Source organism: Hippocampus bargibanti, linkage group LG06 (assembly GCF_051943395.1).
Source record: "Hippocampus bargibanti isolate YZ-2025 linkage group LG06, ASM5194339v1, whole genome shotgun sequence".
In the NCBI taxonomy this organism is placed as follows: domain Eukaryota; kingdom Metazoa; phylum Chordata; class Actinopteri; order Syngnathiformes; family Syngnathidae; genus Hippocampus; species Hippocampus bargibanti.
The window spans coordinates 24,781,748-24,800,007 of NC_142739.1; the positions used below are offsets into that span (position 1 = coordinate 24,781,748).

The 18,260-nt window shown below is 45.7% G+C and overlaps 1 protein-coding gene and 1 long non-coding RNA gene across 4 annotated transcripts in view; one reads left to right on the forward strand and one right to left on the reverse strand.

The window, feature by feature from the left end:
- Window positions 1-18,260, reverse strand: part of col6a4a (collagen, type VI, alpha 4a) — a 38,241-nt gene that overhangs the window by 3,280 nt on the left and 16,701 nt on the right. For 2 of the 3 annotated variants that reach the window (XM_088999798.1, XM_088999800.1), the window contains exons 3-37: window positions 17,470-18,057; window positions 15,420-15,992; window positions 14,680-15,300; window positions 14,024-14,584; window positions 13,246-13,803; window positions 12,045-12,623; window positions 11,347-11,925; window positions 10,547-10,908; window positions 10,234-10,312; window positions 10,014-10,159; window positions 9,795-9,887; window positions 9,668-9,721; window positions 9,508-9,579; window positions 9,397-9,423; window positions 9,269-9,313; window positions 9,141-9,194; window positions 8,969-9,031; window positions 8,829-8,894; window positions 8,535-8,588; window positions 8,410-8,445; window positions 8,249-8,311; window positions 8,114-8,176; window positions 7,965-8,027; window positions 7,830-7,892; window positions 7,494-7,544; window positions 7,292-7,327; window positions 6,942-7,004; window positions 5,809-5,871; window positions 5,357-5,392; window positions 5,236-5,272; window positions 5,142-5,153; window positions 3,837-4,330; window positions 2,470-2,560; window positions 1,410-2,060; window positions 6-90 (exon numbers count right to left, since the gene is read on the reverse strand). In XM_088999798.1, the coding sequence (XP_088855924.1) occupies window positions 6-90; window positions 1,410-2,060; window positions 2,470-2,560; window positions 3,837-4,330; window positions 5,142-5,153; window positions 5,236-5,272; window positions 5,357-5,392; window positions 5,809-5,871; window positions 6,942-7,004; window positions 7,292-7,327; window positions 7,494-7,544; window positions 7,830-7,892; window positions 7,965-8,027; window positions 8,114-8,176; window positions 8,249-8,311; window positions 8,410-8,445; window positions 8,535-8,588; window positions 8,829-8,894; window positions 8,969-9,031; window positions 9,141-9,194; window positions 9,269-9,313; window positions 9,397-9,423; window positions 9,508-9,579; window positions 9,668-9,721; window positions 9,795-9,887; window positions 10,014-10,159; window positions 10,234-10,312; window positions 10,547-10,908; window positions 11,347-11,925; window positions 12,045-12,623; window positions 13,246-13,803; window positions 14,024-14,584; window positions 14,680-15,300; window positions 15,420-15,992; window positions 17,470-18,057 (7,081 nt within the window). Of the gene's footprint in view, window positions 1-5; window positions 91-1,409; window positions 2,061-2,469; window positions 2,561-3,836; window positions 4,331-5,141; window positions 5,154-5,235; window positions 5,273-5,356; window positions 5,393-5,808; window positions 5,872-6,941; window positions 7,005-7,291; window positions 7,328-7,493; window positions 7,545-7,829; window positions 7,893-7,964; window positions 8,028-8,113; window positions 8,177-8,248; window positions 8,312-8,409; window positions 8,446-8,534; window positions 8,589-8,828; window positions 8,895-8,968; window positions 9,032-9,140; window positions 9,195-9,268; window positions 9,314-9,396; window positions 9,424-9,507; window positions 9,580-9,667; window positions 9,722-9,794; window positions 9,888-10,013; window positions 10,160-10,233; window positions 10,313-10,546; window positions 10,909-11,346; window positions 11,926-12,044; window positions 12,624-13,245; window positions 13,804-14,023; window positions 14,585-14,679; window positions 15,301-15,419; window positions 15,993-16,068; window positions 16,174-17,469; window positions 18,058-18,260 lie in introns of those variants that run through there. The other variant, XM_088999799.1, reaches the window with a different exon arrangement.
- Window positions 5,351-17,575, forward strand: LOC148896923 (uncharacterized). Its single transcript, XR_016115451.1, has 3 exons — window positions 5,351-5,463; window positions 6,703-6,830; window positions 17,443-17,575. It is a non-coding gene; the product is annotated as an uncharacterized LOC148896923 (long non-coding RNA).

The following is an 18,260-nucleotide window of genomic DNA, read 5'->3' on the forward strand; positions in this document are numbered from 1 at the left end:
CTTACCCATCAAGGGAGATCTGACCGCCATCTTGATCAATCTGCTGGCAGATCCGCTTGAAAGATGGAGGTGGGTATGTGGTGAAGCCCTCTGTAAAACACACACACACACACACACACACACACACACACACACACACACACACACACACACACACACACACACACACACACACACACACACACACACACACAGAATGATATTAGTTAGTATCTGTGATTTCATTATATTTCATTGTGTGTGTAATTTCAGGACCCACAGAATATTGAGTTTTAGGACTACATAAACATTCAATCCATCGTTAGAAACCTTAGACGGTCTTCTTTCTCTTTGTCTACTCTGTAATACAAGTGTGAATACATCGATGAGAAGGTTTCTTCAGCCGTCATCTGTACTTCCTTGAAGATGTCGGACGTTTCGCTTCTTATCCAAGAGGCTTCGTCAGCGAACTAAAATCTTTTGCTGGTAGTTTTGGTCCAATATATATATATATATATATATATATATATATATATATATATATATATATATATATATATGTCTACTGTCCAGACGTGGCAGTGCCAGACTCTACTATGATTGGTCCCTGCTCTCAGGTTGGGGGGAGCAGAGGACTACTCCCCGTGGCTACACTGAATACTTCTATTGTCCTGACTAATTACTTCCATTGTCCTGCCTGAGTATGTGGTTTACGAATGGCCTGATTGCCCCATTTGAACTGGTATCACCTCATCAGCATAACTAAGCCTATGTTGCCTAAGAAGTCGGTTGTAGGAACGATCCAAATTGTGAATACAATATCAAACTAGCACAGGATTGAGTGTGTGGGAACTAAAGTAGCTGGCTCGATGTTTGCTATCATGCTATCTATTCGCTATCCATTAGCTAGCTAGCTTTCTATCTATTTGAGTTACTTCGGGATTGAGTGAACGCTGGCCTTGTGGCTGCCGCTGCTCACCCACAGAAAAATGTATCCTGTGACTGTGAAGTAACCTTGAGATTTTTGAAAGGTGCTTATAAATGAAATGTATTATTATTATTATTATTAATTCATCAGAAAAAAAGTTAATTCCTAAATTATATGGTTCTGGAGTTATGTGACCTTGAAATGGGGGCGGGTGAACAAAATCTAATGCTGTACATACATAATGCTTTACATAGCGCTATAACAACATCTGAAGCTGTCACAAAGTGCTAAAATGAGCAAAAGGGAAATGCTGCCTCTTGTGGAAGAAAAAAAATACCAGAGGTCTGGCCAGTGCTTTATCAGCATCCAAGCAAGAAAAAAAAACAAAATCCGAACTAATTCGGGAATGGTGCTCTATTTGATATTTTCAATTCCCGAATAAATGTGTGAATGGCAATGAATGAGTTAAAAATAGAAAGTACAAATGAAATCTGTATCTCACTGTCTAACGCTGCCATGAAGACCCTGAAGAACCGCCGCACGTATTCCCGTTCTTCCTGCTGAAGTCGTCCCACGTGCAGCAGATGCTGCTTCCTGGGTTCGCTGGCCAAAGCCTCCACTTGCTCGCGGTCGTAGCGCTCGCCCACCGTCACAACAAAGAGTGCCACCCCCTGGCATACGGCCTTCAAAGCGGTGGCGCGAAGCACTTTGTCATCTTCGGCCGCCGTCCTGGTGCCCACGACCGCCAGTACCACTTTCCTCCTACGGGGGCTGCCATCCGTCATCACTTCCTTCAGACCGAGGTTCAAGGCGTGCCCCAGGGCCGAAGATCCGCCTTCCTGGCGCATGCTACCTAGCAGGTGCGACCTCATGCGCCGCCCATCCTGGTAAGCCCGCAGGCCGAACTCCATCTTGGTGTCACGGGAGCCGCTCTGCTGTACCACGGCCACGCGAGCGCGGGCATCGGCCTGGCCGGGTTTGGGGCTAATGGCTAGTTGCTCCACCACGGATCCCAAGAGTTGCTGGGCGCCGGCGTACTCGTCGGCTTGGATTTCGCGCGAACCGTCCACCAGCATCACCACGTCGGCGTCCACTTGTTGCGGCGGCGGCGACTCCTGGATGAACGCGCACTCCTGCGAACGCCGGCATGGGTCTGTGCGAGCAAACGAATGCTTTTTGAGACTCAAATCATCTTTTCTCATTGAAATGAATGGGAATACCAACAATCGGTTCCATCCTCCGGCCTTTCCTCTACGCAAAAAAATAAACGATTGGGAAACAAACAGCTAACATTTATCAAATATGCTTTCCGTAATCAGAATCAGAATCATCTTTATTGCCAAGTATATAGAACACACAAGGAATTTGTTTCCGGTAGAACACGCTGCACTAGTATAATCATCAAAAAATTGCAAAGAGGCACTATACAGTTCTATTTGAGTTGTAGGCTTGGGGGAAGAAGCTGTTTAAATGTCTGCTGGATTTGGTGCGCATAGATCGGCAGCGCCTGCCTGAAAGGAGTAGCTGGAAAAGGTGGTGGGCAGGGTGCGGAGGGTGCTTACCGTAACAGATGGCGCAGTTCTTCACCTTCCTCAAGTCAGCGGCGGCGTCCCTCCCCAGCACGGTAAAGATGGAGTTTCCTGTATCGTCCAGCTAGAAGTAAACGTTTCTTCAGATTTACATTCACAAATGCTTAATCAATAACGTATGAATATATCCTCTCATACAATTTGCGATGAGACTGCGAGTATATGGTTGAGGCTTCACTGGACCGATCTACTTGAGAATAGAAAGAACTTGTTTGTACAGTGCTAAAGTGAAAACCCGAAAGTCCTCAACACCATTCCAAAACGCTTTACAATTGCCTACAAGGGCTGAAACGCTCGCAAAAAAAATATGTGAAGCTCTTCAACTCACTCCAACATGGATCCATGACACAAGATGGTGGCAAAGCACTTCTTTTGTCTAAAAGAAGCTCTTCAACTCACTTCAGGATAGTTCATTGGCACTAACATGCCCCAAGATAGCACCAAGCACCACTGTCAAATAAAAAGCTTCTCCCCTCATTTCAACACAATTCCTATGCCTCAAGACACCAGGAAGTAATAAAAAAAAGCCCCTCAATTATGTGAGAGAAGCTTCTCAACTCACTTTAACACAGTTCCCTGCTTGCAAGACGACAGCAAAAGGACCAATTTTATCTCAATGAAGCTTCAGAACTTACTTCATCAAGCTTCACATAAGGATGTCACAAGATGGTGGAAAAGCCCTATGTTTATAAAATGAAACTCTGAAGTCACTTCAACATAGTTCCTTGGCACAAGGAGGCCACAAGATTGCAAATGGGCACTACTTTGCTATCACGTCTGTGTAGGCTCTCTGTCATACAGGAGTGGTCCATCAATGAAAAGGTTTCTTCAGCTGTCATCTGTACTTCTTCGAAGGTGTCGGACGTTTCGCTCCTCGTCCGAAGACCTCTGATGTCTATGCCTGGCTCTGATTGCCCCATTAACTCTGGTATCACCACATTAGCATGACTAAGTCTATGTGGTAACGACCTCAGAAGTCTGTTGTAAGCACGGTCTAAATTAAACCTTAAAGCACCATGGCGATTTAGTGAAGGGTTTTGCTGTTTTACAAAAATGGCTTCTTTTACTCCCCTTTCAAACCATATATTTTCTTTAGCTAAGAAATGAGTGATTGCTAGCTTTTAGGTGCTTTTAGATGTCAACATCGCAGGGACAATGCTAGTGGGCCTCAATCTGCAGTACATCTGCACCAAAGAGCTAGCAATCACTCATTTTATGACCGTGAGGTTAAGATCCTAGCTAAAGAAAATAGATCGTTTGAAAGGGGAGTAAAAGAAGCCATTTTTGTTGATAATCGATCAACATCGATACTCCCTGAAGACACTAAAGGTGAAACTTGCCTCCATGGCGCGGCTGATGGCCGGGGCATTCCTGGTGGAGATGACTGCCGGCACGATATTGAGGCCGCGGTACTCCATGACGGCCGTCACCACGTCGCTAATATCCTGCGACGGCCCGTTGGAGAAGAACACGGCCACCTTCCTCATCATGGCGCCCGACCGCACCCTCTTCAGCACATTATGCGCCACGAAACGCATGGCGGCGCCCAACTGACGCCGGTTGGACGTGCGCTCCAGGGCCACGTTCCTCACGGCATCCAGCAACTGCGTCTTACGCCGGTAGTCATGGAAGCGGATTAAATATTTGGTGTGGGCACTGTAGGCCACCACGGCCACGCGGGCCCCTGTCGGGCAGTTGCTCTCCGCTACAGTGAGGTCCTCCAAGAGGGACAGCAAGGCCGCACGCTGGCGCTCAAACGCCGCTGGCGTAACGTCCTCGGACATGTCCAGCGCCACCACTAGCTCCGTCGGGAGAGCCGGGCAAGAGCCCAAATCTGAACGACAAGATCACACAATAAGATGGCTACCAAAACAACACAAGATCACATGATAAAATGGCTACCAAAACGTCAAAATTTCATTCGTTTGCCCATTTGTTTATTTCCCCATTAACATTGAGGGATTTGGTGCTTTAGAAATGTGTTCATGTATTCATTCATTATTAATTTTTCATTCCCATTCATTTGTTTCTTAATTTGCTCATTCATTCATTTGGACGTTTGGTCATTAAAATTTATTTATTTAGCCATTTACATAGGCTTATTCAGTCATTTACTTAAATATTCATGTGGTCATTCATGTTGTTATTCACATTTTCATTGGACATTCTCTTAATTCTTTCACAGAGTGCTTCACTGAGTTAACTTAATTCATTCACCCATTCACATCAGTTCATTTGTTAATTCGTCCCCTTACTAGGTCAACTCCTCATTCATTTTACCATTTGTATTCATGATTATATTTCTTGATTATTTTTTTTTTTGTGATGGGTTTATTCGTACATTTATTCATGATGAAAAATCACTCAATTCATGTGTTCACACATAGGAACATTCCTTTATCCTTTAGCTCAGAAAATTAATTTATGCGGCAATTCACATTCATTCTCTCTTTCTGAAGCTTTTTAGTCACTCGCACATTTATGTTTTTTTTTTGTCTTCACTCAGTCACTCTTCATTGTTTCGATTCAACAAAAAAAAAAAATGTTTGTTTTTATCCCCAAAACAAAAAAAGTAGTTCCTCAAGTTCCCTGATCCCAGCTCAAGATGGCCACCGCAACCTGGACAGGAAGTGACGCATACATACCCGTGGAGCAAGCTGAAAGAGAAGAGATTAAAGCTTACAGCTAATTGGATGATCACATGACATAGTGGGCGTGGCTAGCCGAGACGGAATTTACCGCAGTTGTCTCGAATGAACGTGATGAGTTCGCATTCCTAAAATGGCGACACGACAACAACATGAACACAATTGACACAAACACAGCCGACAAACAAATTGACGGTGAGCCAAACACATACCGTCTTCCCTTTACCTCCGGCCGGACCTCTTGGGCCCTGTGGGTGACAAAGAAAGACGACGTCATTCAATGTCGTTCTTTCGTCGCTTCATTCCACCTGTCAATCACGTAGGTTTTTTTTTCTATCGGCTTATTTTTAGTCGTCGAATAATTGTTAGTTTTGCTCATTCTCATGATTCCATTCAATTACTGTTGATTATTTGTCATTATTTCATCATTATTGAAGTTATTCAACCATGTCTTTATTCATTATTTGCTTCTGTCAGTCATTCATATATTTGTTCACTTATTCTGTCATTCATTCTTTTATTCGTTTTTCACGCAGATATTCAAGTTTTCATTTATTACTATTTTTTTCTCCATTAGGTTGTTGGGTTATTTGTGTTTTCATTTTTTTCATTGAGGATAAATTCAAACACTCCCGTAATGTCAAAAGAATGGTTTGTCTCTCACCTTGTGTCCTTCGTAGCCGGGCTCTCCGGGTTGACCCGGTTGTCCAGTGCGACCCGAGTTACCCTGTGTAGGGGGGCACAGCAATTATTTCAAGGATTGTGAAAAACGGTGCTTGCATATTCATGCTGCTGAGAAGTCGCAACCGCTCAGCAGAGTCTCCTCCTTGATGAATGTCGTGGCCAAAAATGCTAAAAAAAAAACCAATCAGTATCCGCGGCTTGGAATTGAAGCGGAGTAGAAATTTTAATTCAATTGAATTTTGGGTCCAAACTCGTCAGTGCGGCTTTAGTTTCCAAAGACAAGTTTCAATCTTGAAAATAAAATGCCGATTTTACAGACTACTTTCATTCTCGAAAAAAGGCTGTGTGTGAATTTAGATGTCATTGAATATAAATATCGAGGCGCAAGGGTATCTATTAGCTAGCTAGCTTTCTATCTATTTGAGTTACTTCCGGGTTGAGGGAACGCTGGTGCGTGTGGCTGCCGCTGCTCGGCCACAGAAAAAAAAATATCCTGTGACTGTCAAGTGTCCTTGAGTTTTGAAAGGCGCTTATAAATCAAATATATTATTGTTATTATTACTGTGTCTATTAGCTAGCTAGCTAGGTTTCCCTCTATTTGAGTTACTTCCGAGTTGAGTGAACGCTGGCGCGTGTGGCTGCCGCTGGTCACCCGCAGAAAAAATATCCTGTGACTGTAAAGTGTCCTTGAGAGTTTTGAAAGGCGCTTATAAATAAAATGTATTATTATTACTATTATTATTATTATTATTATTGTTTTTTTTAATGGGGCACAGCCAGTGATGCCAACTTTTATGATTTAGTTGCTATGTCTAACTAATTTTGGAAAACTTGAGCATCTATTCATTTTATTCTTTTTTTTTCTTCCCAAAAGTCACCGGCAACTTCCTTTTGTGAAAAGTAACGTCTGAGAACTGAAGAGCCCGATGCAAGATAATCAGTTATAGTCGGTGGCATGCAACATTGTCCTGATTTATCCACCTTGGAAATTTTGGACCCGAGGTATGTGCATCCAAGCTGCAAATGTATGTATTTATTTGTTTATTTCGTTTGTTTGTTTGTTTGTTTGTTTTTACTTGTTTTATATGCATGCAGTTTCATGTGGTGACTCACCCCGCGACCTTGGTTGCCTTTGCGCCCCGGTAGACCTTTCGGCCCAGCCAGGCCGTTCTCGCCCTGAGAGCAAAAATTAATAAATAAAACAAAAGATAAATAAATAAAATAAAAATATATAAGTACAATAAAAATTGATACATAAAATAAATAGATAAATAAAATAAAAATAGATAAACAAAATAAAAGTTCATAAATAAAATTAACATTCATAAATAAAATAAAAATTAATAAAAACAATAAAAATGAATAAATGGAATAGAAATTACTACATAAAATAAAGTGGCCTTGGCCAGTTCGCACTGCCGAAGGTGTAATCTCATATTAAAAGAGTTCCTCTCATTACTCACCACTAAACCGGGATAACCAGGGAAGCCTGAATCTCCCTACAGAAACAAGAACACACACATACACACATAGGCATGCACACATGAACAAACATGACAATCACACCAACATGAAAGAACACACGCACAAACACACACATACAACCTAAAGTCAGCGCAAGTTTGAGAGCGCATTCGTAGTCTTACGGGAATGTCGCCTGGTCACCTTGATTCCTTTGGGTCCAGCTGGTCCATATCCGTCTCTGCCATCCTGACCCTGGAAAGAGGTATCAACAGTTTACATGACGAGTACACAAAAGCGCAGCTGCACTCTTGACATATGAGGCATGACACATGTAAACACCTTGAAACGCTGTCACACGTCATCGTACAGTGTATGTTGCCTGTTTTCATTTGAGTCATGTTAAAGTCCGGGCAGATATTGATGAACAAGCATTAAATATTTACATGCTGTTGAAGGACATCATGACATGTCATCATTCAATCCCATTTATTTTAAACTGATGCTAATGTCAAGGTAGTTCCCCCCACAAAGGCTCACCGGCGTGCCACGTGGTCCCAGCGTCCCTTGCACTCCTCGCACGCCTGGTTCTCCAGGTTGTCCCTTCCATGACAAACATTATCGTTACCACAGTGACATCACATGATGTCTTCAGGGAAGCTTTCATTGGTTCACCTTCTGACCGTGACCTCCGCGTCTTCCCGTGGAGCCCGCCCCTCCCGGTGAGCCCGGTCCCCCCTGCCGGACACCACAACGATATTTGTTAGTGTCCAACTTTTTGAAGGACATGTCACCGTGGGAATGGTTCAGCTGTTTCAGGTTACCTGTGGCCCAGGAAGTCCAGGGATACCTCTTGGTCCAGGTTGACCTCTAACCCCTCTGGGACCCTAAACACACATCGGAAATCAGTGAAGAAGTATCTTCACAACACTGACATCACTTCCTGTTTTTTTACTCACCTGAGGACCTGAAGCACCAGGACTTCCTGACACGCCAGGAACACCAGGACCTCCTGCAGCACCCTGGGAGAGTACACACACACACACACACACCGTTGTCAGTGTGAGTCTCGTGACATAAAGCAGATCTTGCGCAGATGGTTTTATAAGCCATCTCTCACCTTTTCTCCAAGGGGTCCTCGTCTTCCGTCAGGACCCTAATACACAACACATACACTCAGCGTGAAACAAAGTGCGCCGACACAACCAAGATTGTGACAGTGTGAAGAAAAAAATAAATACTCACGGCATTCCCAGGACCGCCAGCATCACCGGCCTTCCCGTCTTGTCCTGGTTCTCCCTGTGGACAAAAGGGGAATGAAAGCAGGAGGCAAGACAGGAGGAATAGGAGGAAGGATGAATGTAGGAACGGGAAGAAGAAAGTCGAGAATCAATGCAAGAAATGAAGAAACAAAAAAGACAGGAAGCGGAAAGGAAAAGGACGTAGTGAAGAAAGGATGGAGGCATGAAAAGAAGGAACAAAAAATGTCAATATGTCATTGTGCTCATCTCAACAACATTTCATTGTGGGATTGCTGACAGGTAATCCGGAATTTCCGATGTCGCCCTTGGGACCCGGCACGGTGTTGTCCCGTCCTGATTCTCCCTGTCAAAACGCAAGATCTTGCGTCATGTGACCTGAAAATTTAGCAATCTTGACAAAGATGGCCCTCATCTCACCGGATCTCCTCTCAAGCCTCGCTGTCCCTTGAGCCCCGCCTCCCCTCGGATACCGGGAATTCCCTGTGGGACAAACAAAATAGTACGCTTGTCAGGAGTTCAGAGTTCAACATGCTCGCAGGACAATTCCACATGCACAACTACACACATATCACATCCATGTATAATTTACCGGATTTCCGGGATGTCCTCGCTCTCCTCGACTACCATCTTGTCCTGAAACGCCCTGCGTGCACAAACACAGGTATGAGCCTAAAGCACACTTAATAATGATGATGAGGAGGAAATCTGACTGCCTACCTGGTCTCCGTTGACGCCATCCAGTCCGATTTCTCCATCCTCACCCTGCCAGAAAAGTCATGTGACGTCTGTCAACGGGAACCTCCTGCTAAGGGTCATCTCGTTGATGTCTCGTTGATGTCACTTACCCGATTACCTCGCAGGCCTCGGTAGCCCTAAACGAACAACAAAAGACAGCTTTGAGACACAGCATATATACCATTGGTCGTTGTCTCACAGACACACACAGACAGAAGTACCTTTGATCCTCGGAGTCCGGAACAGCCCTGAACACCCTGGGGTCCACTGGGTCCAGGACCGCCACGGTCACCCTGAAACAATTCAACACCGAAGTTGCATGCAAGGAAGGATGGGGCAAAGGTAGAGGGAAGGAATGGAGGGGGGCATGAGTTCACTTACGGGAACGCCCTCCTCTCCTGGGAATCCAGGGTAACCCACTTGCCCTGACCGACCCTAAAAGACAAAATACATTACATGAAGAAAATGATGATGATGATGAACACTATGACGACAGCGATGCTCTAACCTTTGACCCCAGGGAACCCCGAGATCCGCGGATGCCTTCGTGGCCTGAACATTTGCACATGACGTTGCAGCACTCACGATTGGACACGGTGTCCTGTCACGACACAACATCGACCAGTCACTCGGAGCACTGCATATTTTTTTTTTTTTTTTGGGGGGGGGGTATGTATGTAAGAGAATAGCATTAGCATTTAGCTGCCCCCTCTCTCAATGAACTCACGATCTGCTTGAGTACTGTGCTGCCCACGCTTTGCATGCCAATGCTGAGCGGTACTTTGTAACCGAACCCTCGCCCAAACTCCAACATCTGCAGCTGTGCCAGGTCCGGCGCCCCTTGAAGGCCCACCATCAGCAGCGCGTCCACACCTGGAGGAAATCCCCTGGATTACTTCCATTTCCAAGACAAAAAAAACACATTTGGTCTTGATTTATTTTTCTACCAGATTTTCGCAGCCGTTCTGATTCCTCTTCCAATGTCACTACGTCTTCATCCAGTCCATCTGAGAAGATGACCAGAACCTGAAGGACACAAGGTGCTTTTGAGCATCCTCCTTGATTGTATATTTTCAAAATGTGAATAGGCAAGGCTGCCGACTCTTGTAGTTTAAGTCTAAGACCAGGCAAATCTTCAGTAAGTTTCGACGAGCTTCGTCCTTTGTGCTAAACTCATCAACTTAAGTTTGACTGCGGATATGGGAATCAAAGCCACCCCTTGTACATCAGACTGGACCAAGTCAACGACTTTTGACTTACCTTCACACCACCACGGGAGTCCTCCTTAAATTTCTGCCCGAATGACTTGAGCATGGCACTGTTGAGTCTCGTGGGAACGTTCAAATTCAAAGTCATAACCTTGGTCACCACATCATCATTGGGGTCGTAGGGGTTGAACTTGAAGTCATAGAGCGATCGCCCGTCCAGGCCAACCACCCTGTAACCGATTTTGGTCTTGATCGGTTCGGGGCCAACGCAGCAAAGCCCCTGGATGGTGGAAGCGTAATGGACGATCTCGGGCAAGAAAGTCCTGAGCTTGTTATGGCCGCTGACCAACATCTCACCGGGAACTCCGCTTCTTTGAGAAATGTCGAAGCCCATGGCGATGTCCACACTGCAGCCTGAAGCGTTTGTTGGACAAATAATACAAACGAGTCAGAAATAAGATCAAAGCTATGCGGAGAGAACGAATATCAGAAAAAAATGAGACAAGCAGAAAAGGAAAAAAGAAATGACAAAGAAAGGAAGGAAAGGAGTAGGCAGCCCATGAGGTTTTCTCTGGGTATTCTGGTTTCCTTCTACATTCATAAAAAAATATCCATGGCAGTTTAATGGAGCACCCTAAATTGTCCATGGGTGTAAGTGTGATCTTGGAGTGTTGTTTGTCTCTGTGTGCCCTGCGATTGGCTAGGAACTAGTTCAGAGTCTCCCCCGCCTACTGCCCGAAGATGGATGGATGAATGCAAAGGAGTAACAGAAGAAAGGGAAGCAATGAGGAGGAAGGAAGGTAGGAAGTTAGGGCATTGAGGGAGAAATAAAAATAGGTACAAAGCACGCACTTGTCTGCTCTTTGGGAGGCTTGGATTTACAGATGGTGTCGACCAGCTTTATCCTGATCTTGTCCAAACTGTCAAAATTCTCGACGGTAAAGAGTCTGTCGTGTCTGCCTGTGATCTGGAGGAGCTGCAGGTCGTGCGCGCCACCCACGCCGATGGCAAACACCTCCACGCCTAGAGCCCTGAGGCGGTCGGCGGCGTCCTGCACCTCATCCTGGGATTCGCCGTCCGTAATCAGCACCAAGTTTTGCGAAACGCCGGACGACCGTCTGCAACCGTTTGATTCCTCAAAGTGACCCCTGATGGCATCTAGGGCAAGTCCAATCAGGGTGCCGCCGCCACGTTGGTTCAGGGCCATGATTTGCTTGCTCACCGACTCATGAGTGAAGAATTGATTCAGGTAGAACTCATGTTGGAAAATGTCACTGAACTGGGCCAGTCCGACGCGTACTAAATCCTGGCTGACTTTGAAGCTGCCCACCAGCTGCGTGGTGAAGTTCTTCATGATCATATAGTCCTGCTGGCTGATACTGCCCGATTGATCGAGCAAGAAGATCAAATCGGCTTTCTGCTTCTCGCAGGCTGCAAGAGTTGTTGAACACAATTAGCTTTTCACACACCTGATAGCATGATCAGCAGTCCACTGTAGTAACAGGAAGTACACATGATGTCACGGTCAAAAGGTCTTTTATGTCTCCTACCTGGTTTTGTAGAATTGCAGAGTTCAAAGGTGATGTTCTTGTACAAAGTTTCCAACGCGGCAAAATTGTCAACATAGAAAACCCGGCTGGAGTCATGATCCGCCATGATCTCAAGCTGATCTCTAATGGCGCCTTCCACTCCGATACTGAAGACATTGATCCCATTGTCTCGCAGCGCGACGGAAGGTTGGAGCAGATTGTTTGCATCTGTGGCGTCGCCGTCTGTGATGACCATCAGAATCTGTGGCACATTGAGCGCTGCCCGACCGCCGTGTTCGGCGTTGAAGAAGGACAAAGCATAGTCCAATGCCTTTCCTGTGTACGTGTCTCCATATGGAGTTTTGAGAGCTGATATTGCTTGAAGAACTTCCCGCTTGGACGCATATTGGTTGAGCGTAAAAACTGATTTGGGGTTAGTGGAGAACAGAATGACTCCAAAGCGGGTGAGGTCTTTACCGACCGTCGTTTGACTGACCATGGATGACATGAACTTTTGCATGCTTTGGAACTTGTCCAAAGTGATGCTCGTAGAGCCGTCCACCAGGAAGATGATGTCTGCCTTCTCGGTCTTCTTGCATTCTGGCGGAGAAGAAAATAATAAAATTGAACATTTTTTTAGTATCTGGAAAACTACATGCAATACATGCGGGATTCATCATACAGTGGTACCTGTACTTATGAAATTAATTGGTTCTGGAAGAAATTTCTTTGAAATTTTATAAGCAAAGACACATCTTCCATGGAACAGCACTAATTCGTTGCAAGCACCCACCCCCAAAAAATCTGACATCAGCATAAAAAATGCATAAACATATGTAACAAATACATGTTACAAGTAGATTATTGCATGATAAATGACAGTTTTCAAGAATGTAAAAAAACAGCCCGAAACGCGAATGACGAGGACGCTGCATGGACACATCTCTATTTTTCTACACACACACACAGACATATTGGGTAGAGGTCCCTAGTAGCCAATGGGATGGAGGAAGATGCTCGGTAGTAGTCAATTGCAAAGGAGTTCTATGTTGCATTCATGAAAGTCGGAGCTGGGAGTAACAATCCCGGATTGTATTTTTACCTTCCATAACTTGAAATGTATTTCATAACTAGAGACAAGATTTCATATGAAGAGATGTTCGTAAGTAGAGGCACCACTTCACTCGAAAAGTAACAAGAGTGTTAAAGGTGGATAAATGACCTCGATCTGGATCACAGATCTCCATAGCCACTTGGCTCTCCAAGTCCTTCAGAGCATCGAAGTCCCTCTCGGCGTAGACCCGTTCCGGTGATCCGGTGATCTCCAGCAGCTGGGTGGTGTTGGCATCCACCACACCGATTGCGTATGCCACCACACCCTTGCGCCTTAGGGCCGCAGCAGGAATATTGACATTATCTTGAGCTTCTCCATCGGTTACCACCACCATCCTTTGCCTCACACCGGGGCGCCCGCCTTGGGAGGCGTCAAAGTATGGCGATAAAGTCGCAATAGCTTCTCCCGTGTGTGTCCCTCCTCCAATCTGTTGCATGCTATCGATGGCTCGCAACATTTGATCTTTGGTGAAATGGCGGTTGAGGGGAAATACCAGCTGCTGGATGGTGCTGAACTGCATGACGCCCACGTGGACGTCACTTTGCCCGATATTGGACTTGCCCACGACTGATTTCATAAAGTCCTTCATTTTTTCATAATCCTGTGGGTAAATGCTCCCAGAGCTGTCAATCAAGAACATGAGGTCTCCGGGTACATCTTTACAAACTGCAGAAAACACAACAGAACAAGTTTTAAAGTTAGTCCTTCATTTGCATTGAACTTCACGCTGTCAAAAATGTGCCTTGTGCCAAAATCCGCCACTATTCTAATTAAAAATTGCCAAACGTGGAGCCCCCACATCCATTTCCCGCTGAAAAATATGGACCCCTTTGCCCACATGGAGAAAACAGAAGGAAGTGTAATATTAGAGGGTGGATCTTCTCACCATCTGTGGTGCAGATGTCAGTGATGATGTCATCCTTGATAGGGTTCAGAGCATCAAAATTATTGACAAAGAACGTCTTCTTGGGGTCACCGGATATTTCCCTGAGCTCAGCCATGTCGGCGTTCTTCACTCCGATGGCGTAGATGGTGACACCCTGAGCTCGTAGCTTCTCAGCGGGCCCCTTGACCTGGTCCGTGGATTTCCCATCAGTGATGACCACGAGGTATTCCGGCACCTTCTGACCACGAGTGGCCATGGCCCGATCAAACTGCGGGCCCATGAACTCCAGCGCCCTTCCTGTTTCCGTCCCGCCCCCAACCTGCACGATTCCCTCAACCGCCTTCTCCAGACTTTTGGCATCAGTGTAGGCTGTAAGATCAAATTCCAAGTTTGGTGCATCGGCGAACTTGGCGACGCCCAAGCGAACATGCTGAGGCCCAATGCGGAAGGTACTAATAAACTCAATGATGAACTTCTTCATGTCATAAAAGTCGGTGGGGTAGATACTGCCAGAGTGATCGATCAGGAAGAAGATATCCGCTTCATCTGTTTGCAAGCAGCCTGGATCACAACAAAAAGTATGAGATTTTAGTGATTTTGAACACAGCCGCTGGAATTTCGTGGAAAAAAAACAAACAATTACAAGGGATGCGAACCTTCTTTGATGCTACTTCTTCTCATATTGACGCTGACCGCTTGCCGCAGGATGTTATGGCAAACAATGTTCTGCAGCTTCTGCTCCAGGGCTTGGAGTTTCGAGAAACTGTCCACGACGAAAACATGCTTACTTGGTGGGTGGGAAGCCATCTTCACCAGTTGGGCGTGGTTAGCGTTCTTGACGCCCACCGTGTAGATTGTGACGCCCGCCCGACGGAGGGCCACCGCGGCATTGCTCACATCATCTTGGGATTTCCCATCTGTGATCACCACCGCCACCTGCTGAATGCCTTTGTCCTTCCTGCTGCCTCGTGCTTTGGTGAACACGTGCTCCCGGGTGAAATTGAGGGCGACTCCTGTTTTGGTGCCGCCCCCGTTGTATGGCATTATTTTGATGAAACTAAGCAACTCGCTCTTGTCGTCAAAGGTGTTGAGGTAGACTTGCGCTTTTGCTTTGTCACTGTACATCACAATGCCCACTCGCACCTTGGTTGGTGCCACATCCAGTCCGCTAACAATGGAGTGCAGGAACGTCCGTACTAGCTGGAAGTTTGGGGTTCCGATGCTTCCGGACTCATCGATGATAAACACGATGTCTGCCAGTTTGGCTCCTTTACATTCTGCGTATGAAAGGACAAGAGAAAAATGTTTGGCTTTCCAAGAAAAGTCATGTCAAGGATCTATATTGATGCCTAAACAGACAAAACACAAGCGGCAAAAGGAGAAAGACTTGCTTCACCTCCAGTGAGATTGGCCTGCAGTTCCTGGTCTTCAAAAGTAGCCTTCAGAGAGGGAATGGCGTTGACGGTGGACTGGTAGACGATGGAAGGACTGGAGGCTACCATCCGCATTTGTGTCATGGACGCACCAAGACTCAAACCCACCACTTTGATGCCTTGGGCTTTGAGTAAGCGGGACTGCTTGTCGACATCATCGTCGGAATCCTTCCCACTCAGAACAACCAGGAACTGTCGGACGCCCTGGTCTACCCGGCTTCCCGCCTCGCTGGTGAAGAAATTTGAGCTGGCATACTCCAAGGCTGCACCCAAGTTGCGCGGCTCGTTGGGCTGCAGTTTACGTTGACGGAAGCGGCGGACAGCGGCGCTGGTCTCTTCGTTGGTCTGTTGCGTATTCAGACGAAATTCCACCTTGGTGTCTTGACCGTACTGAGCCAGGCCGAGGCGGTACGTTGAGATCCCAAAGGTCAGTTGGTTGGTCAGTCGGATCAAGAGGCTTCGAGCCTGCTGGAATTCGGCTTGACTCAAGCCGCTATCCACCAGGATGAAGATATCTGCAAACCTTTCGGACAAAGCTGAAAAACACAGTAGATTCTAAATTGATTGTACAGTTCGAAACATTGAGTATAAATCAAATCATAAATCGACTACAATTTAAAATGAAGAGTGCCTGAATCGTATCACGCGCCATATTTCCGACACGTATCCAAAGCTCTTTTCATGGAGAGATTCACACACTCCATTAGACATGCAAGTCTGAAAGACAAAAAATATATATACTGTGTAATAAAAAAAATCTGTCTCCATCTGGAATCCTGAGCTAATGCTAATTAAGGTCACTGTTCTGTTAATATCCCTTCTCCTGCTAGTTTTGGCCAGGCGTAGCTAAAATGCAGACAAGCCCAGGCTGCGTTTTGGATTTCTCACAGCACATTTTAACCTCCCGCTGAAACACACATTGTTCAATGCACTCATGAGAAGTCCAGAAGCTGAAAGTAATAATCCCCGCTTGCCAAAACCCAATCTGACATCTTGCTGCTTTGGACCTTTATGCTCTAACTGGGGATTCATTTCTGTTGAAATTTCCCACAGCAAACACACACTACAGTAAATTATGCTCTTCCAATGAATTGTTCGTGTCGTGTGTTTTGGCTGGCGTCACACATCGTTCTTAGCGTGTTTCAGTCTGCTTTGTTGTGGTGTGGAACGAGACGAAATATTGCGTCACCGCTCTGTTGAATCTTTGTCGTCGATTCAAATCCCATCAGGTCAGCAGGTCATAATTGAAATAACTGTTTGTATGAAAAACACTTCTAGGCCATACAAATGTGTGTGTATAAGTCAAATGAGAATTAAATATGACGCTAAATCCTCATGCTGTGTGACTGCAGTTGTTTGGAAAGCCGCCACTTGTTCTTTTTGCTTGATATCCACCTTTTACTTGTGGTACTAGTATGATTGTATGATGTCTACAGTGGGAGTCAGCTACCCGCAGCTCCAGATCTGGATGCGGCCCTTTACCACCGCCATAGTGGCTCCCTGCAGCTTTTTAAAAAATGTATTGGAAAATGGAAACAGATGTGGGAGGGAAATACAGTAGATACCGATAGATGGATACTGGAGATAGATGGATATGGCTCCCCTGGTCTAAGCTAATCATCCAAATGCAATGACTGTGTCAGGGTAATTAAAATTTTTCCACTACTAGTGTTGATTTTGGCCAACTAATCAAACTTTACTAGAAAACTACAATGCATTCAAATGTATATAAAGGATTTTGTAGAAAATGGGTAAAAGTATTTTTGGTAACATATAATACTGTACAGGACTGTGGCCTGTGATAAGACTCAAGGACCAATCCATTACTTTGTGTCCAGATGCACTCATATCTTTGAAATCCAATGTGTTTTTTCCAAATCAAATCAGTTTTTATCCCACCAGGTGTGGATCAGATTCCCACAAACCTATTCCGGCCCCACCCTGGAAAATACTTAATCGCACATTGTTCGTAACCTGCAAACCTAGGCCCTGTATTTGGTCCCCGAGACTCACCTTCCCTCTGGTTCTCCATGGACGTACACACGGTGTCGAGCAGACCCTCGCTCAGTTTCTGCAGAGCTTGGAAGCTGTCAATGAAGAAACGGAAGTTGTCAGACGGTCGGTTGGCGATGGCCTCCAACTCGGCCATGTTGGCTTCTCCCACTCCAATAGCGTAGACGATGACCCCGTGTTGTCTGAGGCGCCGGGCGGCCTCCACCACGTCATCGGCGGAGTCTCCGTCCGTGATGACCACGGCGATCTGAGGTACCCTCTGGTTCATTCGGCTTCCGGCATCTTCCGTAAAGAACTGCGTCCGTATGAAGTCGATTGCCTTGCCCGTTTCCGTACCTCCCGTCCGGTAGGGGAATTTGTCCAGTGCAGCCAGCAGAGACTTCTTGTCCATGTGATCTTTCAGCAAGAACTCTTGAGAAGGTTCATTGGCGTATTGCGCCAAACCGACACGGACCTTGTCAGGACCGATGTCGAAACCGGACACCACGGTTCGGAGAAACCCTCTGACCTCCTGGAAATTGGAAATGCCGATGCTGGAAGAGCCATCCACCAGGAAGACCACATCAGCGACGGTGGCTTTGGCACATTCTGGGAGACAAGAGAACATCGTTGGCACCTTTTTCAATTTCCTTCATCCATTTTCTATACTGTTTGTTATCATAATTATCATTCCGGCTAAAATCAGTCAATCTCAAAATATGAGTGGTTGCAAAATTGGAGATTTTCTCTCCCACCATTTAAAGTGATCTAAACACAAAATACCAAAAAAATACATGGGTGCAAATCGTACT